General features: G+C 43.6%; 1 protein-coding gene across 1 annotated transcript in view; it reads right to left on the bottom strand.

Annotated features, from left to right (window-relative positions):
- Positions 1-24,325: 24,325 nt before the first annotated feature.
- The window catches only part of vwa5b1.L (von Willebrand factor A domain containing 5B1 L homeolog), a 91,904-nt gene continuing 88,559 nt past the window's right edge, over positions 24,326-27,670 (bottom strand). Inside the window, exon 22 of the mRNA XM_041569845.1 lies at positions 24,326-26,343. Within this exon, the coding sequence (XP_041425779.1) occupies positions 25,618-26,343 (726 nt within the window). The 3' untranslated portion in view covers positions 24,326-25,617. The remainder of the gene's footprint in view (positions 26,344-27,670) is intronic.

A 27,670-nucleotide genomic window follows, 5' to 3' on the forward strand; every position in this document is an offset into this window, starting at 1 on the left:
GATTCCCCAGGTACCTCTCTAGCTGCCATACTGATTTTACCCTTCATGTGTCCTTGTCATTGGCTGGTTCCTGCAGCAAGCCTCACGGGGAAGATCTATGGGATTTCATGTGATTGATATTGCAAATATTGTCTGTCTGTCCCTGGTCTCCATTTCTTTCTTGAAACTATGTAGCAAAAGTCAGTTTTCCTCCAGGTCTGTTAATCAGTTGGCTTCTACTACATTGTACCATGAGTCAGAACAGGCAGTGCAGCGCTTCTACTAAATAGTTCCATGAGTCAGAACCAGCAGTGCATCGCTTCTACGAAATAGCTCCATGAGTCAGAACCAGCAGTGCATCGCTTCTACAAAATAGTTCCATGAGTCAGAACGAGCAGTGCAGAGAATCTGTGATTAGGCAATAAATAATGGAGGCGGCACTAGTGCAAAACTGTCCTTACTGTCTGCCTTAAAGGGGTTGTTCACCTTTGAGTTAACTGTTAGTATGATGTAGATATTTGCAATTGGTTTTTATAATTTGTGAGTCTGTTAGCTTTTTATTCAGCAGCTCTCCAGTTTGCTATTTCCACAAACTTGTTGCTAGAGACCCAATTACCCTAGCAACCATGCATTGCTTGAATAAGGGACTGGAATATGAATAGTAGCTGGGCCAAATAGAAAGACGAGTAATAAAAAATACAGATCATTTGGTTTTTTTAGACGGGGTCAGTGACCCCAATTTGAAAGCTGGAAAGAGTCAGAAGAAGAAGGCAAATAATTTTAAAAAGCCATAAAAAAAATAAAAATATATAATGAAGACCAATTGAAAAGTTGCTTAGAATTAGCCACTCCTTTAAGGTGGATGTGCACTTTTTCTTATAACGCCAATATTTCGGTACATTCGGTTCCTGCAGAAATAATAGTAAAACTGCGGATAGAAACAGTAACGAGCGACTGGGCAATGAGCAGGCGCTGAGTCAGAGTAAATAAAAGGAACATGTTTGCACACAGATGGAGAGATTGGAGTGATCAGAAGCAAATTATTGGCTGGGGAGTCATCTCATGAGTCATTACTGGGGTGACTGTCTGTACATTTGATGCGTGGGGGGACCATGCAGCGAAAGAACAGTCTGACTGCCACTCTCCCAAAGCTGCATGACTAATATATACACCAAATAAACATGATGTGCATCTGGGATCTTCAGCTAAATGCTACCCAGTCCATGAATGGTGATCGCTCACTTTTGTGTAAAAACATGCACCCCTGTACTAAGCACAATTCAGCAGGAACAGCCCCTAAGTTTGCTCATAGTCTGTACAGAGAGATCCCATAAAACTATGGCAGCATAGGTATTCCTCTGTACTAAGCACAATTCAGCAGGAACAGTCCCTAAGTTTGCTCATAGTCTGTACAGAGAGATCCCATAAAACTATGGCAGCATAGGTATTCCCTGTACTAAGCACAATTCAGCAGGAACAGTCCCTAAGTTTGCTCATAGTCTGTACAGAGAGATCCCATAAAACTATGGCAGCATAGGTATTGCCCCTGTACTAAGCACAATTCAGCAGGAACAGCCCCTAAGTTTGCTCATAGTCTGTACAGAGAGATCCCATAAAACTATGACAGCATAGGTATTCCCCTGTACTAAGCACAATTCAGCAGGAACAGTCCCCTAAGTTTGCTCATAGTCTGTACAGAGAGATCCCATAAAACTATGGCAGCATAGGTATTCCCCTGTACTAAGCACAATTCAGCAGGAACAGCCGCTAAGTTTACTCATAGTCTGTACAGAGAGATCCCATAAAACTATGGCAGCATAGGTATTCCCCTGTACTAAGCACAATTCAGCAGGAACAGTCCCTAAGTTTGCTCATAGTCTGTACAGAGAGATCCCATAAAACTATGGCAGCATAGGTATCCCCTGTACTAAGCACAATTCAGCAGGAACAGTCCCTAAGTTTGCTCATAGTCTGTACAGAGAGATCCCATAAAACTATGGCAGTATAGGTATTCCCTGTACTAAGCACAATTCAGCAGGAACAGTCCCTTAAGTTTGCTCATAGTCTGTACAGAGAGATCCCATAAAACTATGGCAACATAGGTATTCCCTGTACTAAGCACAATTCAGCAGGAACATTCCTTAAATTTGCTCATAGTCAGTACAGGGAGATCCCATAAAACTATGGCAGCATAGGTATTCCCTGTACTAAGCACAATTCAGCAGGAACAGTCCCCTAAGTTTGCTCATAGTCTATACAGAGAGATCCCATAAAACTATGGCAGCATAGGTATTCCCTGTACTAAGCACAATTCAGCAGGAACAGTCCCCTAAGGTTGCTCAAATGGCAGCATAGGTAATTCCCTACTATGGTCCCCTAATTGGATGGAGAGAATGTCAGCCCCCCCCCCCCCCCAGTTGCTTCTGGGCCCTGAATGCAGGTAAATCTCTTTTTCCATTAATGTTCTGCAGAGAGAATGAACCCAATTATGCCCTTTGCGCAGACACAAGTCCAGTCTAGTCCTTATTCCATAGTGTCCAATCAGATGCCTGCCTTCATTAACTAACTGCACCAGCCCAGAACATGCTAACTGCTAAATTGGTTGCTATGGTTACAGGGCTAAGAGCACAGTCCATAACCCAGAAGGATTGTTTAATAGACTGTCACACCCCAGTGATGCCGGTGTAAGGGAATAATATCACAATACAAGGGGAACATTCCCTACTCCTGTCAGTTATTCCCGCACATCGGCCTGAAATGGGAACACCACATTCTGTGTCGGGAATATTAAATAGCCGGAACAGGCTGCTCATATTAATGGGTGGTTTGGTCGAGAGATTCCGGCTGCTTTAGAATGGGAATTTCCATGGGAATGAGAGATACGGTGACAGCTCCAGAATCCAGCCTCTCCCCTGCCTCCTGCTTACAGAGCTGTGCCCCGTGCCTGGAGCTGACTGACAATGAGCCTGGCGCTGCCCAAGCAGCTATTAATTATAGGTCAACTTATTAAATGTTCATGTTTTATTTAATGCGCATTCTGGATGCAGATCCCACATGTCATTCTGCCCTGTATGAGAGAGAGATGGGGGGGCTGTATAGCTGCTGGGTGCTCTGCAGCTTTATGTCATAGGGTGCAAGATGGGTGCAGAAACTATACTCCTAAAAATCTCAGCTCCTTAGTATTGATGGAATGGTGAGATCTCCTTTCCTCCCACCAATGAATCACTCATTCCCCCTCTCTTGTTAGTGAATCCCATAACCTGACTGTCCTTACAGTAAAGAACCCCTTCCTATGCTGATGGTGAGATCTCCTTTCCTCCCACCAATGAATCACTCATTCCCCCTCTCTTGGTAGTGAATCCCATAACCTCACTGTCCTTACAGTAAAGAACCCCTTCCTATGCTGATGGTGAGATCTCCTTTCCTCCCACCAATGAATCACTCATTCCCCCTCTCTTGTTAGTGAATCCCATAACCTGACTGTCCTTACAGTAAAGAACCCCTTCCTATGCTGATGGTGAGATCTCCTTTCCTCCCACCAATGAATCACTCATTCCCCCTCTCTTGGTAGTGAATCCCATAACCTGACTGTCCTTACAGTAAAGAACCCCTTCCTATGCTGATGGTGAGATCTCCTTTCCTCCCACCAATGAATCACTCATTCCCCCTCTCTTGGTAGTGAATCCCATAACCTGACTGTCCTTACAGTAAAGAACCCCTTCCTATGCTGATGGTGAGATCTCCTTTCCTCCCCACCAATGAATCACTCATTCCCCCTCTCTTGGTAGGGAATCCCATAACCTGACTGCCCTTACAGTAAAGAACCCCTTCCTATGCTGATGGTGAGATCTCCTTTCCTCCCACCAATGAATCACTCATTCCCCCTCTCTTGGTAGGGAATCCCATAACCTGACTGCCCTTACAGTAAAGTACCCCTTCCTATGCTGATGCCTGATTGTCTCCCTATAAAACTACTATACTGTCTAAAGTGAGAAGGGCTAATGTGAGTGACACTCTGTTCAAACACAGTGTTATACAAATAAAGGATTACAAAAATAATAATTAATTAACAGTTGCAGAGCTTCATGAAATAAACATGGTGAGGGGCAGGAATTGGGTTAATTTTAGCTCTGTGTCTACTTAATAATTCCAAGTCCATAAATAAAGTATTTGCAGCTGTTATTTCTCGCCAGTTTAATTGTAGCAATATCACTCTGGCTCCTTCCCAAAACAGTCCCTGGATCAACATTATTCTGAATCTTAATATTTGTAGCCTTGTATTTTCTCCCTTGTTAAAAAAGCATCCGACCCTTTCTTAAATCTGTCTCATGAATCTGCCGGCACAAACACTTCATCAATTATCTCTGTCAAGAATTGCCCAATATTGTGCCACTGATACAACTGCTGTGACATTGTGTTGTGTTCTGGAATGGCCTGACGCTGAGGGGCCCTGGGCTCCCGGTTACCCCCTTGGCTGGGAGATGTATTTCAGTATGGGGGGGAGGGGAAAGAGTTTTACCTTTCTCTTTTGGGAACAACCCATTGGGATCCCCCCCCCCCCCAGCCTCCCTTGGTATTTAGTCAACATGGAGCCCCAATCCAAATAACAAATGAGGAAAAAAGGAGACTGATTTCACATCTTGACAGTCGGTAGCTGCAGTTTTCCATTACAAGCAGTTGAGCCTCAGGAGAGGAACAGCTAAAGAAATACACTAATTATATGTTATTGTTTTACTACTCTTGTCTGTAAGATTAATAATCTGTGTGTTGTGACTGTTTTCTTTCACTGTGCTACTCACCAGCTCTTCCTCCTCCACAATAGTACCTGCTCCTGTATGGAAGAAATATGGAATTCCCCCATAAGCACAATTCAGCAGGAACAGTCCCCTAAGTTTGCTCATAGTCTGTACAGAGAGATCCCATAAAACTATGGCAGCATAGGTATTCCTCTGTACTAAGCACAATTCAGCAGGAACAGTCCCTAAGTTTGTTCATAGTCTGTACAGAGAGATCCAATAAAACTATGGCAGCATAGGTATTCCCTGTACTAAGCACAATTCAGCAGGAACAGTCCCCTAAGTTTGCTCATAGTCTGTACAGAGAGATCCCATAAAACTATGGCAGCATAGGTATTCCCTGTACTAAGCACAATTCAGCAGGAACAGTCCCCTAAGTTTGCTGTACAAATAGAAAATATACAGTGAATATTGGCAGGCTTTGTACATCCCATGGACTCCAATCAAACAGCACCCCCATGTGGCCATATTATCATATATACAGTTTCTTTAGAAGTGAGGCCTTAGCAGCAGAAACATAATTAACAATAATTTTCCCAGGTTCCCTCATTCCCATCAGATGCACAGACGCTGATTTGATTCACATCAGGTCGGCCAGTCTTCCCTGGGGACCAATCAACACGCTGCAACGTTCCCCTGGTGAGACACTGCCGTGGATTCCCTCCTGCTAATGGCAAGTAGCCGGGAGAAAAAAAGTGCAAAGGAATAAATGACAGGGATGGGGGCTGGGGGGTTGGGGGGGGGGATTTACAAAAGCTATGTATGTATTGTAGCTGTAATGCAGATCTGTGGGTCTGGTCCCCCTAGTGGAGCCAGTGGGTGCTGGGGTGCCAGGCTGAAGGCAGAGATACATGGAGCCCATTATCTGTAGGATGAATCCAAAGAAAGAGAGGGGCATATCATATGGGGGTCCAAAGTAACACTGAATATATAATCTGGCATGGGGACCTGGTGACCCTGAAATAGGTGCCCTTAGTAACAACAGTCAGGCTTATGTCGCACCCACGGGCCCCATGATTGATTTCCCATAGGACATAAAATGCGTAAGGCAGTTTTGGAGATGGTCATTTTTTAAGTAGCTTTAAATAAAAAATGTTGTATTTTACTTTTTGTGACCCTTGTGGATCCAAAAAGGACTTGAGCACCTGGACCGCCCTATTTTTACCCGGTGACTGTTTGCTAGGGATGCACCGAATCCAGGATTCAGCCTTTTTCAGCAGGATTCGGATTCGGCCAAATCCTTCTGCCCAGCTGAACTGAATCTGAATCCTAATTTGCATATGCAAATTAGGGGGGGAAGGGAAATTGCAGGACTTTTTGTCAAAAATATTTTCCCATTCCCAACCCTAATTTGCATATGCAAATTAGGATTCAGATTCAGTTCGGTATTCGGACGAATCTTTCACAAAGGATTCGGGGGTTCGGCCGAATCCAAAATAGTGGATTCGGTGCATCCCTACTGTTTGCACAGTGGCCCCTTTCTGTGCCTCGCTTTACTTTTTTTCTAAGGGGACCCTGACAAAATGATGTGCCTCAAAAGGTGCTTAAACAAAAAAAAAAGTGTGAAAACCACTGTTTATGAGCTACAGAATGCCTAGAGATAGACATGTTGTGTATATATATATATATATATATATATATATATAACTTTGCAGAAATGAAGATTTAGCAAAAATTCCATTTTTATTAATTTACATTAAAAAAGATGGAATTTTAACCTTTTTGCTAAATCCTGGTGTGCATCTTTGTTTCTGCAAAGTGTGTAATCGGCCATTGAAGGTAGCACCCAGGTATTGCACTTTAACGGTGTGCGTTAGGAGCTTTTTGGATTGTATATATATATATATATATATATATATATATATATATATATATTATATCTATCTATCTATCTATCTATCTATCTATCTATCTATATCTATCTATAGATAGATATATATATATATACATATATATATAGTGAATAAAGTACCCCCTCTTGTAAAATATAAGGATATTATAAGTTACCGAGGAGTTTCAACACGAGGCCGAAGGGCGAGTGTTTTTATACAGGTCATGGAGCTCCGAGGTAACTTCTAATATCCTCATATTTTGCAACTGGGGGTACTTTATTTATTATAATACACAAGTTTCAGTGAGTCATGTGACAGAAATGACATCAGAACTCACCGTTTATAACTGATGACATCACTAGTCACCGTTTATAAGGATATCATTTACAAGATATTCATGGCTTTTGTGTATTATATATATATATATATATCTGTCTGGATGCCGTTACAACTAGTATAGCGGTGAATATTGCCTGGGTGCAAATAAAGGCCAAAATGATAAATATGCTTCAGAAGGAGGCTTGCACTCACAGGTCTTATAAATAGTAAAAGGGGTTTATTTTTCAAAAAATAGAAACTAATGTTTTGGCTAGCACTCACTTTGAGAAAGGCTACAGTGCTAGCGAAACGTTGGTTTCTATTTTTTGAAAAATAAACACCATTTATAAGACCTTTGATTGCGCGCCTATTTCTGATGTTCATATATATATATATTTAAGTACAGAGAACGGTAATTAAATGAATAAAGGGGAATGGAGACTTTACAGCAGTATCTGATCACTATATATTATATAAGGGGATCATACAACAGGCACTGATATAGGCATGCCTTGAGATTAGAAGAAAAGAGGGGAGAATTTGTGGCATTCAGCTGTGATGGCAGATACATTAGACGGCTTCAAGAAAGAGCCGGATGCCAATCAGCATGGGAAATACAGAGACTGGAATAATTGCAGCACAAGGAAGGGTTTGCTGGAGTAAAGGACAGTATAAAGTATTCCTGTAACCTCGCTGCTATGTAACTATGTAACCTGTGTGTTTCTGTTTGATTTATTGTTATATTGATGGAATCGTATGATCCGCCTGACAGTTGTGACTGATTCTCATTTGCAGCAGAAATTCCAACTAACAACGCCCTGCGTAACCTCAATGTGACTCGTCTGTCTCGTTATCTCAAGTTATTGCTTTATGTATTATTCCTATTCACACCCCCCCTAGTGCTACTTTTATCGACTCCTCCGCCGCTGACTCTTCAGGTATATAGGAGGCAGCTGGCCCAGGTCTGCCTGTTGCTATGGAAACCAGACAAGATTATCATCCTGACATGGATCTAATCTGAGAATGAAAATACCTGCTCACCTCCCAGCATTGAGCCCTGGGCCTGAAGGACGACACAGGTTAAGGTATTAAGTGATCTGGCTTCATGCCAACCCCCCCCCCTTAAATAAAACTTACCAATGGTTTTAACCCCTAAGGTGCTGCAGCAGTGTAAGCGCTGGGTGTGATGCAGCCTCAAGAAGCGATAAAGTGGTAACGTGTTAAAAAAAGATGCGCCTCACACACTTTGCACAGGAGTGACGTCACAATCGGCTTCTTTTTATTACCCCACCATTTCCTCACTTCCCCAAGTCTTGTTACTAGTGCTGATTGCATATAATTACATTCAAGCTGCTGTGTAGCCATGGGGGCAGCCATTCAAGCACAGGATACACAGTAGATAACAGATAAGTACTACTATAGTTTATATAACAAGCTGCTGTGTAGCCATGGGGCAGCCATTCAAAGGAGAAAAGGCTAAGGTTACACAGCAGATAGCGGATAAACTCTGTAAAACATAATGTTGTCCACTATTTAACCTGTGCCATATAGACTTTTTTCCCATTTCCGCCACTGCTACACAGCAGCTTGTTTATGTAAACTATAGTAGTACTTATCTGTTATCTACTGTGTATCCTGTGCTTGAATGGCTGCCCCCATGGCTACACAGCAGCTTGTTTATATAAACTATAGTAGTACTTATCTGTTATCTACTGTGTATCCTGTGCTTGAATGGCTGCCCCCATGGCTACACAGCAGCTTGTTTATATAAACTATAGTAGTACTTATCTATTATCTACTGTGTATCCTGTGCTTGAATGGCTGCCCCATGGCTACACAGCAGCTTGTTTATATAAACTATAGTAGTACTTATCTGTTATCTACTGTGTATACTGTGCTTGAATGGCTGCCCCCATGGCTACACAGCAGCTTGTTTATGTAAACTATAGTAGTACTTATCTGTTATCTACTGTGTATCCTGTGCTTGAATGGCTGCCCCCATGGCTACACAGCAGCTTGTTTATATAAACTATAGTAGTACTTATCTGTTATCTACTGTGTATCCTGTGCTTGAATGGCTGCCCCCATGGCTACACAGCAGCTTGTTTATATAAACTATAGTAGTACTTATCTATTATCTACTGTGTATCCTGTGCTTGAATGGCTGCCCCATGGCTACACAGCAGCTTGTTTATATAAACTATAGTAGTACTTATCTGTTATCTACTGTGTATACTGTGCTTGAATGGCTGCCCCAATGGCTACTCAGCAGCTTGTTTATATAAACTATAGTGGTTCTTATCTGTTATCTACTGTATATCATGTGCTTGAATGGCTGCCCCCATGGCTACACAGCAGCTTGTTTATATAAACTATATCAGTACTTATCTGTTATCTACTGTGTATCCTGTGCTTGAATGGCTGCCCCCATGGCTACACAGCAACTTGTTTATATAAACTATAGTAGTACTTATCTGTTATCTACTGTGTATCCTGTGCTTGAATGGCTGCCCCCATGGCTACACAGCAACTTGTTTATATAAACTATAGTAGTACTTATCTGTTATCTACTGTGTATCCTGTGCTTGAATGGCTGCCCCCATGGCTACACAGCAGCTTGTTTCTATAAACTATAGTGGTGTTTCTGAAGCAAACACACCAGTTTCACCAGTGAAGGGAAACACTACATGATATTTTCATTATTTTAAAACACTTTCAGTTTTTTTGGTGTTAGTGTTCCTTTAAGCACCCTGTGGTCATAATTATTTCTGGATCAAACCCCGAGTGCTTTTTGCCTCCCAGATCCTGCGATGATCATGGTGCAATGAAAATCGGAGGGGCTTTGCTGTCCATGGTGCTGACCCTGTATGAACTTCTCACCTGATCTACTTACACTGGCGCCTACTACTACTACTACTACTAGCAGTTTTACTCAGTGCAGCAGGCTTCTCAATATCCGATTGTTGGGATTGGATACTTTTATTTCTCTCCCTTCTGTGCCCAGCTTTGTGCCTGGGGTTCATATTAGGCTGGCGCAGAGCTAGGTTTGCCACCTCACCCCTGTACTGCTGGTCCTGCCCGGCTGATTAACTGCTCATTTAGATGCATTCTGCGCGGCTGAACAGAAATCGCTGCTGACTGCAGAATGCGTCTGAATTAATAGGCAATTAGGCACACGCGGATGCAGGTTGGGCAGGTGTTTAAGGGGAGAAATGAAAAATCTACATATGCCCAAGGCAATTGATGTTTTTACAGATCATGTTTAGGGATGTAGCGAACTGCCGATTTGGTGTTCGCGAACGGCGTTCGCGAACACCGGCAAAAAATTTGAACGTTCGCGAACAGTTCGCAAACTTCGAACACCTGCTAAAATCGTTCGATTCGAACGATCGAAGGATTTTAATCATTCGATCGAACGATCGAAGCATTCGATCAAATGCTTTTCATTCGATCGAATGCTTACAATCGTTCGAACGAATGGAAATCGTTCGATTTTTAGTGGTCGAAGGAATTAGAATGGTCGAATGGTCGAACGATTTGTATTCGAATCGAACGCGAACGCAAAATGCGAACGTCGCGCGACGTTCGCGAACATTCGGCGGACGCGAACGGTCGAAGTTCGCGCGAACAAGTTCGCCGGCGAACAGTTCGCTACATCCCTAATCATGTTGGACTGAGCCTCCTAAAACTTGCCATTAGGTTCCATGGGCTCATTCTCACAACAATTTGGGCTAGTACCCACTGGGAGATCTACTGCTACTAGCACAGGGCCTAATTATAGACAGCCACTCATTAACCAACCCATGTGAGACCTGCTCTTAAAGGGGTTGTTAACTTGCAGAGAGGGATATTCTGAGACAATTTGCAATTGGTTTTCATTTTTTATTATTTATGTTTTTTTATGTTTTTTTAGCTTTTTCGTCAATGGTCTGCAATTACAGCAATCTGGTTGCTAAGGTCCTAATTCCCCTAGCAACCATGCACTGATTTGAATAAGAGACCGGAATATGAAAAGGAGAGGCCTGAATAGAAAGACAAATAACAAAAAGTAGCAATAAATCCGTAACCTTCCAGAGCATTCCTTTTTTTTTTCAGTGACCCCAATTTGAAAGCTAGAAAAAGAAGAAGGCAAATAATTAAAAATAATTACGGAATAAATACTGAAGACCAATTGAAAAATTGCTTAGAATTGGCCATTCTGTAACCTACTTGTTGTAAAAAAGGGGAGGCAAAAGGGAGCACATATATATAAAAAGATGTTTCAGTCCAAAATGTTTCTTTTTAATCCATTTCCCAGAACAAAACTCATCAGTAAAGGAAAAACAAATCTTTAATTACAATCTGTTATCAGGGAGGATCTGCCTGTATTTACTCTTCATATTCTTTATTGCTGATCCACATGTTCTGGGCTTCTGTCACTTACCTGAGCTTAGGGACAGACTCAACACACACAATATACATTATATAGAGAATAAAACATTCACAATGTAAGGCTGTGGTGAAATTCAAAATCACATTAAATGACAGCCCAGAAATCAGTGCAGTCTGTAGCATCAGATTCTGACAATTGTGACTTCTATTCCTGCTTGATTATTCCCCCCAAGCTTAGTGCCTCAACAGCAGCCCAAAGCCTACTGAGCATGTGCAGTGCCACTGACACACAAAGATGCCTAACAAGATCCAAGATGTGGAGCTGCTGGAGGCGATTTAGAAGATCTGGATTATTACTGTTACAGGGCTGCTGTACCTGGGCTGGTACAATATGGCATTTCCAGCGTTGGACTGGGATGTGAAAGGCTACCCTAGGGGTCCCTGCACCCCTCTTGGGTGGGAGAGCAGCCGGGGAAGCAACAGCAGAGGGCAGGCAGAGATCAGGTCGGTCTTGGTTGGAAGGGCCAGACCCACTGGGTTTTTTCCGGGTGTAACATCGGCCCAGTCCGTCCCTGAGCATTTCTCTTTTACTGACATGTTTAGGCAGAGTTTGGGGTCATATCAATCCAAAGGTTTGGAGAAAAGCAGCACAATGAATTAAGAGAATGGCTGCTGTAATGTTTATAAAAGAATATAGTCAAGACATTAATTTGAAATTTGTCAGTAGTCATCTTTGCTGTTGGTGGAGGCGGGGGAGTTGAAGGGCCACAATGTAAAGGTTTTGGCAATTCTGTGGTTGCTATAAACAAAAATACTTCCACCAATACAGGCTCCTAACTACTTGTGCACATTACAGGTATCAGATCAGACTGCTCTGATAAACTGCATCCAGTCGAGGGGCACAGACGCAATGGACCCCACGAGGAACTGTTTTATCCAGGGTTCCCTTAGCGTGTCGCACCAACTTAATCGTACTTAATCACATGTTTGAAGTGGCGCACATTCCTGTGTTGGATGTGACTCCCTTGGGGTGATTGACTATGACCCCCAGATACAAGTGCTTAGAGGCCTAATGGTGGCCATACACGGGCAGATAAAGCTGCCGATATCAGTCGTTTGGACCGATTTGACAGCTTATCTGCCCGTGTATGGGGGCTTCCGACGGGTCTTCCCGATCGATATCTGGCCACGATATCGATCGGGAAGGTTGGATTTTTACCTGACCGACCCGTCGGAGCTCCTTGGCGCATCGTAATTCCATCGTTCGGCCATACGGCCGAACGTTCGAATTACCCCCGATATAGCCCTGCAGTTAGTGGCATATCGGGGAAAGATCCGCTCGTTTGGCGATGTCGCCAAACGAGCGGATCTTTGAGTCTATGGCCACCTTAAGGGGGGAAAAAGTTCAAAAGACCAATTGCGCTCAACTTACCAGCTCCAATTATGTTGACGTTATATCACGTAGTTTGTGCTGCTATTAAATATTAGTACATAAATGGGTAATAGTTTGAAATATCCTCCACTGTGGCGACCCCTTCTCTGAGCTCATTCGCTGGAAACACCAAGAAATGTAAATATGGATATAATATGAATATAAAGCTCTGCCTGTGCAAGCCAGTGGTATGGCTCATCCAAAATAACTAAATTATATAGCAGCACAGATTCCTCAGATACTAAATAAAACTCAGTCTAAAAGGAGAACTTTATGTGAACATCCCCCCCTCCTCCTCTTCTTCCTCCTCCCCCCCACCCCCTGAGGTGCTGGGTGAGTAGAGGAGCGCATGATCAGAGCAGCACCTAGAGGAGGCTTGTGCTACATCCACTCCAGCCATTATACTACATTACATGTATTTGTCCTGGTAACCAAAGGTTTCATTCTCTTTGTGCTGCTCCATCTCATTGTTGAGAGGCCTTTGTGCTGCTTCATTTGTTCCGCAGAGCTTGCACTGCTCACAATAGCTCACAATAGGTGTGTGTTACCTACTGAACGAGGCACACAAAAGAGGCGATGAGTCAGCCTTGGCTTTATGTTTCCTGCGACACAGTCGTCACTTCGCCTTTTTTCCTCCGCGCGAGCATTCGACGTTGAGAGACGCAAAGGCATCTGCTCTCTAATGAGATCCATTTCTCTTGCATTCCCAGACTGCAGCTCCGAATAAAGGCCAATCGCTTCATTCATTTCCCAATGGATCCTGGGAGGTGTAGTTCGCAAGAAAGTTCGTGATGCAACAAAACACAGTAAAACATCCAATTTGCTATATAATATCAAGGCTATATAAATAATGGGGTGCATTATTTTTATAGCCTTGTTTAGAGCTGGGTGTCTTGGGGCACATTGGAAATGAGATGCCAAAGCAAGATCATGAGGAAGCCTGGTCAGACCCATTCTCCTAGAAGGCGTATACCTGTTGGTAACCCTATGTATCATCATCATCATCATCTGCAGTGCTGTATGGAGACTCTGGGAAATGGAGCTTCTACACTATTCTGTAGAACTGGGCTGGATAACAAGGAAATAACTAACATACATAATATTGTGCAGTAATGTCAACTGATTAGGGTCCTGTGGCTGCCCAGGCTGGAATCCTAATGAACACATATTGCTCAGTACCACCAATTCACAAGGGTCCTGCAGCTTTCCCGAATAGCACCCCAAGGAAGCGACTAAAACACATAGGGGCAAATTCACTAAAGGACGAAGCGCCTAATGCTAGCGTTAATTCGCTAGCGTTGCACGTTTTCGTTAATTTGCCGATTCACTAACGGACACTGGCGTAAATTCGCTAGTGTTACTTTGCACCCTTATGCCTGGCGAATTTGCGCAATGGACGTAACTACGCAAATTCACTGATGCGCAAATTTTTGTGAACGCTACCTTTTAGGCCAGACTTCCTTCGCCACCTCAGACCAGGCGAAGTGCAATAGAGTAGATAGTGATTGCTTCAAAAAAAGTTAAAAAAATTTCTAAGTCCCAAAAAACGCTGGTGTTTTTTCTTTTTTTATAGGTGATAGGCTGAAAAAGATCTATAGATATATAACTATAGAGTGGGCACATGTGTAGGGCAAAATAAAATTTTTATTTGCTGTTTTGAAGGTTTCCCAGGCTTGGGTAGTGATGCTACGTATTCCTCCATTGTAACTTCAATTTGGTGCCGTATGCAAATTAAGCATCACTAGCGTAACTTCGCTTTGCTTGACGAATTAACACTAGCACAACTTCGCAACCTTACGCTTCCCCGAGCGCAACTTCGGATTTTAGTGAATTTGCGTAGCGCTGGCAAAATACGCCTGGTGAAGTGTGGGGAAGCTGACGCTGGCGCAACTACGAATTTTAGTGAATTTGCCCTATAGTGTGCAGAGCCCAATGCGCCATCTACAGCTGCATGCAAGGGTGGAACATGGGTGCGCCTTCCAAGCATATCATTCAGGATGTGCAAGGTGCTCAGGAGCCCTCTGTTTAGGCATTAAATGCAGTCCTCCATTGTGCCTGCGAAAGCCAGTATCAAACTAGGCCAATGGAACACTGGGCCTTCATCCTCGTGGGCACTGCCCACCAGACCCGCTCTTCTTCCTTGGAGGACCTGACGGTGACCACATAACTGGGATGGGGGGCCACTGAGGTGACAGCCCTGGTGGGCCCCTGACCACCCAGTCTAACGCTGGTGAGAGCTGTGAGAGCACAGGTTGTACCTCCTTTGGGGTAGGGTGCAAGTTCTTGTGCCTGACTGCTCCAGCATTTGCACCACTACCCATAGTAAATGAGACTTCTAAGCTCTAAGGTCTGATATCAGATCTTCATTGGCTTTAGGCAACTTCTGTGGCTGCTGAACAGTGCAGTTGTCATGGAAGCTGCCGGCTTTGTCCCCCTAACCAAAACTAGGGTTGTCATCTGGCTGGTATTTTACCAGCCTGGCCGGTAAAAATGTTGCTTGATGCAAATGTTATTTATATGGAAAACTCATAAAAATATGAAGGCCGGTATTTTTTTTCCAGAAAAGATGGCAACCCTAACCAAAGCTTGCACTAAATGCTTAGACCTTCATACAGGAGCCCCCTGGAATACATACGGGGCGCTGGGGTGTGATTATTAATCCTCCTGCAGCAGCTCCAGTGACTTGTGTTTCATTGGCCTTTAGCTGTGGGTCTTGTTATTTCAGCTTATGGTGCATTTAGACATGATAACCCTCTGCAATCACCCAGTGCCGGGGAGCTTTGCTGAACCAGTCTCTTTATTTAGAACGAGAGGCGATAACGACAGTCAGTTGGGAGTCGCAAATACCCAGACTTATTCCAACTTAATTAACAATTGCTCTGCTCCGCTTCACAGATATTAGATTGGAAGTTCTCATTCTCCCCCTGCGCTCCAGCCTCAATCACTTGCCTTTCCCCCCACTCAGCAGGCTGATGAAATCCTGGGGATCTTCCCTGCCTTGATGGACCCCCTGCGCTTTATCATCAGGATTTAGCAGGATCATGATGGAAAGGCTCTGGCTGTAATCAAGGTCGATGGGGCATTTCTTTTGTTTCTTGTTTACAGCATGAAACACATTCACAGTAAATGAGGAGTAGGAAGGGGAAGGCTGTTCCTCATATTAAGGTTTTATCATTACTGATTCAGTGGTACCATGTGACACACAAATAGAATCATGGGTAAGTGGAAGAGGCCTGTACCAAGTAGTTTATACAAGATGTTCCTCATATCTAGGTGTGTTGCCTAATAATTGCTCAATCGTGGAGGCACCGACATTAGGAATGGGAACATGAATGGGGCACAGGGGGAGAGGCAATATCATGAGAGAGAATACAATTCTGTGTATGTAGATTCCCTGGGAGCCCCCCTGACTTGGATGGATTCTGTTCTCAAGCTCTTCTTGGTCACTGGCCTTGAAGGCAGAGCCACCTGCTTGGCTGTAAGAGCAGTTCTTTGTATATCTGTGCTGCGATCTCTCTACGTTCTCCTACCAGTAGATCTCATTTTATAAGTCTAGAAAAACCCAGTGATCTCTTTGTTCGGGGACCTGAGAGATTGTGAGTTCACAATCCACACATCTTGTGTAAAATAAACTTTGTCTTTCACCATAAGTAACTGAATTTTCCCTGACAACAACCCTAACACAGATGTTTGTGTTTGGCTGGCAGCACTTTTAGCTCTCAGATATATTTGAGATACAAATTAAAAATGGTTGGTGTTTGAGGGTGCAGAGTACCCCATTGTCAGGATTTCATTGGTTGCCAGCAACCAACCTGACCCTTGGGGGACATTCCACTTCCTGCAGAATTCAGCTCCCCACCAGTCAACTCTCTCATTGGCTGCTGCTACACTTTCAAGTACACTTCCTGTATTATATCTTGTTTACAGGAACAGGCCTGAAACTCCACCCATCGCTATCACTTCTTTCATTGGCTCATACACTTTCCAGGACACTTCCTGTATTATCACTTGCTTCCTGGAACAGGCCTGTAGTTCCACCCTTATCTATCTCTTCTCTTATTGGCTGCTGCTACACTTTCCAGTACACTTCCTGAATTATTATTGTTTACAGGAACAGGCCTGAAGCTCCACCCTCATCTATCTCTTCTCTCATTGGCTCATACACTTTCCAGGACACTTCCTGTATTATCACTTGCTTCCTGGAACAGGCCTGTAGTTCCACCCTTATCTATCTCTTCTCTTATTGGCTGCTGCTACACTTTCCAGTACACTTCCTGTATTATTGTTATGTACATGAACAGGCCTGTAGCTCCACCCTCATCTATCTCTTCTCTCATTGGCTGCTTCTACACTCCATACACCCCACCCCTTATTTCATTGGCTCCTTGTACACTTCCCGCTAAACTTCCTGTAAATATCGGTTGCTACATCAGAATCCCTGCCATTCTGAAGCTCCACCCACAACCTGGTTCTCTTTTATTGGCTGCTATGAGTCATGGTTGAGTGGGAGCTGCCATACTGCTCAGTAACCAGTTGCTGTGAGTCCAGGCAATGCAATAACTTGTAGGGATCTCTTATACATGGCAGTGACCTCATTCCACTCAGCAATAAATTCTATGGCAAGTGTTTAATGTTCAGATGAGTAATATCAGAGAAGTCTGTATATAATATGATATTTAATATGATCACTGCTCTGTACAGTAACTTGTAGCTGAAGCACCGGCCGTTACATAAGGCGTGGGGGGTCGGGAGGCATAAAAGCAATATTTATGGAAGCGCAGTTATTTCATACTGGGGACGGGATTATCCTTCTCTTGATTGAATTGTTGCGGAGTAATAATCCCCTGCAGCCGCTTATGCACTCACTGCCTGACCTTTTATTTCTTATGGACTGACAACAAAGGCAGCGATGTACTTGTCTATAAAGATGGGGGAGAAAGGGACTGAGTAGATAAATTATATAATCGGATCTTCCCTTGGCTTCTGCTTGTGCGTCTGTCTGTCCATTCTATACCTGGGGGCAATTCCAGCCCATTCTGTCTTCTCTTTTATTTGCTGCTTGAACAGTTTGGTTGGAACTCTATTAAAGGGACATTAAAGCCTGTCCAAATCCCCCTCCATCTAGTAGCTAAGTAACTTACACTTCTCCCACCTTCATCTATCCTTCATCTAACACTTGCCCAAATGGTGACTACTCTGCACATCCCTATTAGTAACAAGGGCCCCCCAGCAAAATCAATGACCCTTTTGGCCAATATACTGTATATAGAACCCACAGTGTGTGCATCCCTTTTTGTATCAGCCTTTGCTGGGGGTAGATTTCACCAAAATAATGCCAAGCTTCCCCCTGACTTAAAGGGGTTGCTCACCTTTAAATTAACTGTTAGTATGATGTAGAGATGGATATTCTGAGACAATTTGCAATTGGTTTTCATTTTTTATTATTTGTGGTTTCTGAGTTATTTAGCTTTTTATTCCAATTTGCAATTTCAGTAATCCGATTGCTAGGGTCCAAATTACCCTAGAAACCATGCACGGATTTAAATAAGAGACTGGGATAGGAGTAGGAGAGGCCTGAATAGAAAGATGAGTAATAAAAAGTAGCAATAACAATCGATTTGTAGCAAATAACAAAAAAAAATAATAATGATGATCAACTGAAAAGTTGCTTAGAATTAGTCATTCTATAAAATACTAGAAGTAAACAAAAAGGTGAACTGCCCCTTTGGCAGTAAGTGCAGATTTTGTACCCACTTACATAGGTGGGTTTTGCATTGTTTCTAGGGCAGGGTTAAAACAACCCTATAGCCAATCAGTCCATTAGAAATCTTGTGGGATTAGAGTAAGTAGCCAATCAGAGCTCCTGCACAAATCTTCGAGTCTCGGGAGGGTCCAGGTTGAGCTCTTTTCCTAGCACTGTCGGCTTCCAGCTTCCGCCCTCAATTTATAGACTAGAGCCCACCTTTACCCTTTCATGACATCACTGCAAGGCAGGTGTAGGTCTATAAATACAGGGGCAGGGCCAGGTGCGGGTTGGAAGTGGGCGGGTTAGGATCGGGATAAGGTGGGGTCGGGTTGAGACACTAGAAACAACATATTGGAGGGTGGGTGCAGTTTAACCCTGAGCAGTCAGTTCAAAGAGCTAACCAGTAACCTACAGACTGGTTGCTATGGGTTGTTAGACCTGGAGCTGTTACTATGTTCCCCCCTGAATTCAAACTTTGAACCTGTTCCAAAAGACAGTAGGAACACCTTAGTATTCTTTGTCCTGTACCTAAAGGTGGGAATCCTGTATACAGACCCCCTCTATGGATAAGTTATTCTTTCTGCATGAAATCTCTAGACGGAGGAGTCAAGACTCGTCTCCAAAAATAGAGGCAAGCTAAATCGCTTATGTGAGAAGCTATAGCAACGGCACAATGCACTTGATTAAATAATTCACATTTTTAAAAATGATTTCCCTTTTCTCTGTAATTATGCAACAGTCCCTTGTACTTGATGTAAACTAAGATATAATTAATCCTTATTGCAGGGAAAAAAAAATCCCATTGCGTTTAATGCTTAAATTACTTTTAGTATGGAGATCCAAACTATGAAAAGAAACCTTGTCCGGACAACCCGAGGTCCCTAGCATTCTGGATAACAGGTCCTATTGTCCTTTTAACCCTGAATTCTGTCTTCTAGGAGGGAGCTGCAATCTCTTGGTGTAGAAATATCAAGTAGAAATATTCTCTTGTTACCCAGAGGAGCCCTGCAGTTCGTAGGCCACGCACAAAAGAGCAATATTGGGGAGAGCAGCCTGGGAGCAAAAAGAGAAAGCATACGGCAGTCGCCAGGGATTTCTGATAATAACCCCGTGAGCTCACATCTCTACCTCACATCATCAGATGCTTTATGAGGAATCTTCTTCCAGCTGAAAGCCAGATGCTCCTAAAATGGCTGAGCCTTCTGGATCTTCCCATCATTTATTTGTGCAATAACCTTCAGATGGAACAGGATTCAGCGAAGCTCAGCGGGGTGTCATTTGCCTTCAAGAACGAAGACGACTCCAGCAATAGAATGCAATAAAGCTTACAGGCTTGGAAACTCTGCTTTTTTTTTGTTCTTATCTGTTGCCAGAAGTCTATGGGGGTCATTGTTGTCTGTGTGAAGGACAGGGTGTGCTGTTTTTTGCACTTTACACCCTACTTATATCAGAATTGCCTCAGGACACAGACCTGTATTTGGCATGTGACTACAGTGGTGCCTATGTTAAACTGAGCTGTATTTTTGAGGGGTGTGCAGGGGGTGTAACCCTTTCCACCCCTTCCTATCCCCTAACGTGCACATACCTCAAATGCTCAAGTTAGTGAACTCCATTGGAAACTGCCTTGTACCCATTAGCACTGTGCTTTGCACCTTGTACCACATTTCCAACACAACCCAGGAGCAAGTGTTTTTTTAAATGAAATGTTATATAAAAGCTTAGGGAGGGGGTCACTTTTGCACTGGCACTGGGGTAAAATTAAATGACCCCTCATAAATATGGAAAAATTTGGAGGCAGAGTCTGTTGTGTCTTTGGTGGAACTAAGTAAGACTCCACAGAGCAGTGAAGAGGAATAAGTGTGGGGAGCAGGTACAGCAGAACAATGAGAACATGAGGACAGAAGGACAAGATGGAGAAAGTAGAATAAGATAGAGAAAGTAGAAGATGGAGATGGTAGGACAAGATGGAGACAGTAGGACAAGATGAAGACAGTAGGACAAGATGGAGACAGCAGGGAAAGATGGAGACAGTAGGGCAAGATGGTGACAGTAGGCCAAGATGGTGGCAGAAGCCAAGACAGAGACAGTATGACAACATGGAAACAGTAGAACAAGATAGAGACAGTAGGTCTAGATGGTGACAGCTGGGAAAGATGGAGACAGTAGGGCAAGATGGACACAGTAGATCAAGATGGTGACAGTAGATCAATATGGAGACAGTAGAGCAAGATGAAGACAATAGGGCAAGATTGAGACAGTATGGCAATATAGAGACATTAGGTCAAGATAGAGAGACAAAAGACACAATGAAGACAGTAGGGCAAGATGGAGGCAGAAGAGCAAGATGGAGACAGTAGGTCAAGATAGAGACAGTAGGACTAGATGAGGGATAGAACAAGATAGAGACAGTAGAAGAAGATGGAGGCAGAAGGGCAAGATGGAGACAGTAGGTCAAGATTGAGACAGTAGGTCAAGATGAAGACAGTAGGTCAAAATGGTGACAGTAGGTCAAGATGGAGACAGTAGGACAATATAGAGACTGTAGGTCAAGACTGACAAAGAAGGGCAAAATGGAGCTGATGGAGACAGCAGGGCAAGATGAAGTTAGGAGTTCAAGATGGAGACAGTAGGGTAAGATGGAGGCAGTAGGGTAAGACAGAGACAATAAGGAAAGATGGAGAAATTAGAACAAGATGGAAACAGTAGGATGAGACAGAGACAGTAGGGTAAGACAGACAGCAGGACAAGATAGTGGCCATAGGGCAAAAGGGTAGCATCAGAATGCTGTATGTAACACCTGCTTATGGTGCCTGTAAATAGCACAGCATGCTCCAGCCATTAGTACAGGCAAAAGTTCTCTGTGTTTGGCCCAATGGCTAAATGTGTTTGGCCCATTTTGTATCCAGCACTTGACCCTTCTCCATTGCCTGATTGAGCTTTCCTTGTACTTGAACTGCACATACCCCTTTCTAAAGATTAACCACACGGAACTGCTCACCAAATACCACTTTACTGAACACAAAAAAATTCAAATACAAAGGAATCAAGAATGAAAAAAAATGCATCATTACATACGAGGCCAGATACCACCCGAGAGGCATAATCTTACTCTTAAGACCCACAATAAGACAAAGCCACATCTACAGAAGGCACACACGTCTGAGCATAAGGTCCCCACACAAAAGAGACACTGACCGAATATACCGTATGTGTCACGGGTGTCCTTATAAACCTCTTGATGGCGGCCCCAGAAGAAACATTCAAAGTGCAAAGTGATATGAGCGGGGAACATTGTTACAAAGGAACTGAGGGTTGATCATGATCTATAAGAAGAACTTGACCTGGTGCCTCTAGACCAACGCTCCATTAGATCAACTTTCTTGGATGAGAAATGAGAATTTTTCATTAGTTCAGTTGAATACTCAAGCTAAGGAGCTTTGATAACCTTCTTGATTTTATTTGATCAGAACATGATCAGATTATTGATTGGTCCATGTGAAGATGTTTATTGGCCAAAGACCACATCTACCATTCATGTTACTGTATCTTTGTCCCAAGAGCTAAACTTTGGTCCACATTTTAGACATTTTGGTGTTAAAATCAAGGTGGCTACTGGTTGGATTTGATTGGATAATGTACCCTGGCATTGAGCTTGACTCATTTGGGTTGCACAGCATGAAGATCTACACCACTCGCCTATTTTATACTGAATCCGTCATGTGAAAGAATACGAATTGTGCCAAATAATAATTCCACCCTGCCAACCATAATATATGGGGACCACGTAACACTAATATCCCCCGTGGCAACCAATCAGATGTTTGCTTTCAAACAAGAGACAAGAGTAACTGCCACATGTTGGCTGCTACTGCCAATTTATTTTTAAATCAGTTTTTGGAACAACCAATGAATACTAATATGATATTTGTACATGATTGGCCAGTGGAAAAGAGCACATGCTGCACAGCCCAAACTGAAATATGTTTTGGTTATATCATCCATTGCTTCCAAATGTCCTTATTTCTTTGGTGAAAGGGGTGGGACTGGCAGCTGAAAGCATTTGAGGGCGGAGAGGGCATAGCTATGAGTGTAACTTGGGCATGGCCTCGGCATACTGGAAGTTTGGCTAAAATGTCACAATTCACTAATATGGAATTTTGGGAGGTATGTATCACCTCAGGTGGTTGATGCCACAACAGCGTGCATCTCCTTACATTTATGGACGCCACAATAGTAACTGTATAAAGCTAATAGCTTATCAACAATCATTTTTTGGTGTAGTTTCACCTTTAGCTTTAGTTTCCCTTTCTATAGGGGCTATGTTATTAAAGGCACTAAGTTTGCCCAGGAGCAGTAACCCCTAGCAACCACTCAGGTAGAATTTATTGGTCACCTATTTAAAAGCAAATATATTATTGGTTGCTAGGGGTTACTGCTCCTGGGCAAACGTAGTGCCTTTTATTACATAACCCAATATGATTCTTAGCCTAGTGTGACAACAAATTTTTTCTTTTCCAAATATTTCCTCCTGCTTTTTCAACTTCAATAAAATTCTAGCTCCCCCTGCCAAGCCCCTTCAAATTGCTTTGTGTGCAGTGCCCGAGGGCTACACGATTCAATACTTTGCCGTCTGTTGTTCCAGGCACACAGAGAAGGTACAAGCACAGGGAACATGGTGATATTTAGGCACCCAATATGCAATGTGCTGGGTACTTTATATACAGGAAGACATGTCGCTACTTACAGTAACTGTCAAACAACATCAGATCATATGGAACGTGTTTCTACTGAAATGGGGAGAATAGAAAATAATTACAGTAGAGCTTGGGACCATGCCTTGTACCAAAATCACAAAATTGTAAACATAATGACCCTCTAACACTGAAATCAAGATACAAAATGATCCCCATGCATAGAACTAACCCTCTCTCCCCTGTGTTGGTGAAGTCTATATAAAATGCAATAATGATTTGGTTTTTCATCACTCAGCAGCATCGAGCAGGCACAGAAGCGGCCGTCGGAGACTGGGTAAGAGATGATTGTGGATGGCTGTGCAGATACATAAAGCGGAACCAGTGTAGTGTGTAACCAGAATGTGCCAAGTGGGCAGAGATGGGCAGGTGTGTAAAGAGACTCCAGGGCACAGAGATGTGACGGCACACAGAGAAGCTGCTGCACAAATAGAGAGATTTGGCAAACTAGTGCATGCATGGAGAATGGAGTGCACACAAATCAGAGAGCTCAGAGAGAGAGAAGCTAAAATGCACCAAAGAGAGCGTGCCTACAAAGCAGAGATACTAGAGCCAACACAGAGACAGCATATAGAGACGTGCTCATAGAGTGGATATTGTTCAAATAAAAGAGTTAGTTGTGATATGGTTAACTGGAGGTATGTGTGCAAACCTACAAAAACAAGGGGGCACATTGGGGGACTACAGTTCACACAGTCATCAGGGTGCACACAAAAAAAAAAATAACACCAGGTGAACCCTAGTCACTCTGAATGCTCTCTGGGGTTGATTTATTAACATGGGTTCTAAATTGCACCAGTGCAGACCTCATTGGATGCTCTGAGTAACTGCAACTGTGCAATTTAGCACCTGGCACTGGGTCAAAACAGAGACTGCAAATATGATACAGCATTCCCAATAGACACATGATCCCTAACCAATACAACAGATTTCATATAGGGGTATATTTATCAAAGAGTGAAGTTGCGCCACTAGAGTGAAATTCCGCCACTCTCCATTCATTTCTATGCGATTTTTATAAGCGTATTTATCAAAGGGTGAACTTTCACTTCACCCATTGATAAATACGCCTATAAAAATCCCATAGAAATGAATGGAGAGCTGCGGAATTTCACTCTAGTGGCGGAACTTCACTCTTCGATAAATTTACCCCGAAGTGTTAAGGGTATTGTGTATCAGGACCCCAGTATAAATCTCCAAGCACCCTACAATTATTCCCACCACCATTGCTTAATCACTGTAGAAATGAGTTATGTTAAAAACTGACAGTGACCACTGGGCCTTAACTAAAAAACAAGCACTTTTCAAGGTTACATAAGAAAAGCTGACAGTTTTAGCTGGGCTTCACTAGAAAAAAAACTGACAGTTACAGCAGGGCGGCACTAGAAAAACTGACATGTGTTTAGTAGAAAAGCTGAGAATTGCATTAGGGCTGCACTAGAAAAGTTGAGAGTTGCTGCAAGGCTGAATTAGAAAAACTGACAGTTATGGTAGGGACTTAGTAGAAAACCTGAGAATTATGGCAGGGCTGCACTAGAAAGACTGGCTGGCACTCATTAGAAATACTGGCAGTTACTATGGGGCTTCACTTAAACAAGACAGCAACTGATAGTTATGGTAGGGCAACTACAGAAAATTAGAATATTACAGCAGAGCTGGCATAAATATACTCACAGACACAACAAGGTTGCTCTAGAAAAGCTGATAGCTATGGCAGGTTTCCACTAAAAACTGACAGTCACAGAAGGGTGGCACTAGAAAAACTGACAGTCACGGCAGGGATACATTAGAAAAACTGACATTCTAAGAGGGGCTATACTACAAAAACTGACAATTACAGTTACGGCTGGGCTGTACTAGAGAAACTGACAGAGTTACAGCTGGACTGTACTAGAAAAACTGACAGTTACAGCAGGGCTGCCATCTATAAAACTCACAGTAACAACAGAGCCTCACTAGTAAAACTGGCGGTTATGGAAGGGCTGCATTGGTAAAAAGTGACAGTTATATAGCACAGATGCACTAGGAAAATCAGCAAATGAGGGCATGGCTGTGTAATAATGTATGTGAGTCATTATCTGCCATTCTACCCTATGGGGGGGGGGGTTGTTAAATACCTCCAGTATATACAGAGGGAGAAAGCACTTACTGTAGTGTTCCTACATAAAGAAAAAGAGATTACACACGGATCTTACCCAGAAAGTGCAGACAAGAGCTGAACTGCAGCACACAGCGGCAAGTCACAAGCCACACAAACGCATTCACAGCCTCCATGCTGAGACACCACCTCTGACCCACACTTACACAACTGCCACCACAACAGCTTACACAACAACACTCATGCCACAACTTGCAAAGAATTCCCTTATTTCATTGCCCCCTCTGCCCGTCCCTACACACTGCTGGGGTTGTAGCACAAGACGTTAAACTGCAGGTTGTCATCCCAGTGTCTGAGCAACACAAAGAGCTGCTGGGCGGCAGACTTCACAACAGCCACAGTGCGCCCCTCGGGGACCTTCTGTTTGCCCAACCACCGGTCTGCCTTGGCCGCCAGCAGCTCCCACTCTGTGAAATAGGCAGCGGAGTTGTTCTCCAGCCAGGCAAGTGCTATGGCTGTGGCCCACACCATGCTCTCCGGCTGGGACTTGCGTTGCTCTTCTATGGTCTCCATCCAAGACTGAACCTCGGTGCTGTCAGACTCTGAGCCCAGTCCACTGTCCGTGTGAATGGAGGCCGAGTCCTGGGCACTCTCTGGAGAAGAATAGCGCCTGAGAGGTAAAACTGGAAGGGACAGTTCATTCTCTGTTGCCTTGGAAGCCCGGGGTGGGCTATCCAGGGCGCTGCTTGATAAGTGTCGGATTCGACTCTGTTGACAAACATCTTCCCCGAACCCATTCAAGGTGCTGTGGAATTCAGCATCTGGCACTAAGAAATGCCCACTGCCGCCCGGGAGGGTCTCTTCCTTTTTGGAAGGAGAAGAGCTGTGAGACATTGGGCTCAGGGCAGCTCGGTGGCTGCTGAAAGGGGACGTCCACTTCAGTCTGTCCAATGGAACGTTGGCGGCGGTGGCGAAGGTTTGATTCAACAGGAACGCACCGCAGGCCAACTGTAAGGAGACCTACACAACAAAGACACAATCATGCAAAGGACACAATATTGTCTAAGGGCTAGCTCTACACATACAAAGTGCTGAGGCATCTAACTAACTCCATATTGCTCTATGCTCTAATTGTTCCTGCATAATTGTGGGTGACCCCAGGGGTGTATTGTGGCCCAGTGCTGCCCTAGAGACCACACCTCTTTGCACCCATCAAGATACCCCCTACCTTTACCAGATATCAGGGGAATGCATCCGACAGCAGGGGAAGAGGTTTTGCAAAAAGTTTTATTTACCATATAGGCATCTGGGGAGCTCCCTCTTAAAGGAGGACTAAACCCTAAAAATCAATATGGCTAAAAATGCCACATTTTATATATTGAACTTATTGCACGAGGCTAAAGTTTGAGCTTGTCAATAGCAGCAATGATCCAGGACTTCAAACTTGTCACAGGGGGTCACCATCTTGGAAAGTGTCTGTGACACTCACATGCTCAGTGGGCTCTGATTGGCTGTTGAGAAGCTAAGCTTAGGGCTCGTCACTAATTATCCAGCAGAAAATGAGCTTCCCTGGCTGTAATATAAGCTGATGCTACAGGTTTGCTGATTATTCAATTCTGATGCTAATTGCACTGGTTTCTGTGCTGCCATGTAGTAATTATGTGTATTAATTACTAATCAGCCTTATATTGTGACATTTCTATTCTATGTGTACTGTATATTGTGAGTGGGTCCCTAAGCTCAGTAAGTGACAGCAGCACAGAGCATGTGCAGTGAATCAGCAGAAAAGAAGATGGGGAGCTACTGGGGCATCTTTGGAGACACAGATCTTTACTGCTAAAGGGCTGTGGTTGCCTTGGGCTGGTACAGAAGCACAAAACATCATGTACAACATTTCTAGCTACTTCTTTAGTTAGGCTTTAGTTCTCCTTTAAAGCTGCTGCCCTAGGCACAGAACCTCGAGTCCCTATATAGAAAATACACCCATGGGTGCCCCCTAAGTAGCGCTTGCTGGAGCTTGTAAGCAATGCACCAATTCGCTCTGCCTTTTGCACCCATGTTGCATCAGGGTCCGTCTGGAGGGCCTCAAATCCAGTAGGCCTTGAATAAAGCCAAATCACTGTAGCAAAGCCGTGCATGCCAGTGGACTCGAATATTATCTTGTGGGCCGGATTGCACCAGTAAATATCAATGGAGCAGGCACTCAGAATAAAGGCATTCTTCCACCAAAAGTTTAATGTGTCCTCAGCCTTACGCATTTCGTGTTCACAAACACTGAGTCATAGGCTATAGCTTCATTGATATTTTTGGTTTGTCCGCTCCCCGTACTGAGGGCTCAGGGAGGTGC

This window comes from Xenopus laevis, chromosome 7L, assembly GCF_017654675.1.
Source record: "Xenopus laevis strain J_2021 chromosome 7L, Xenopus_laevis_v10.1, whole genome shotgun sequence".
Classification (NCBI taxonomy): Eukaryota; Metazoa; Chordata; class Amphibia; order Anura; family Pipidae; genus Xenopus; species Xenopus laevis.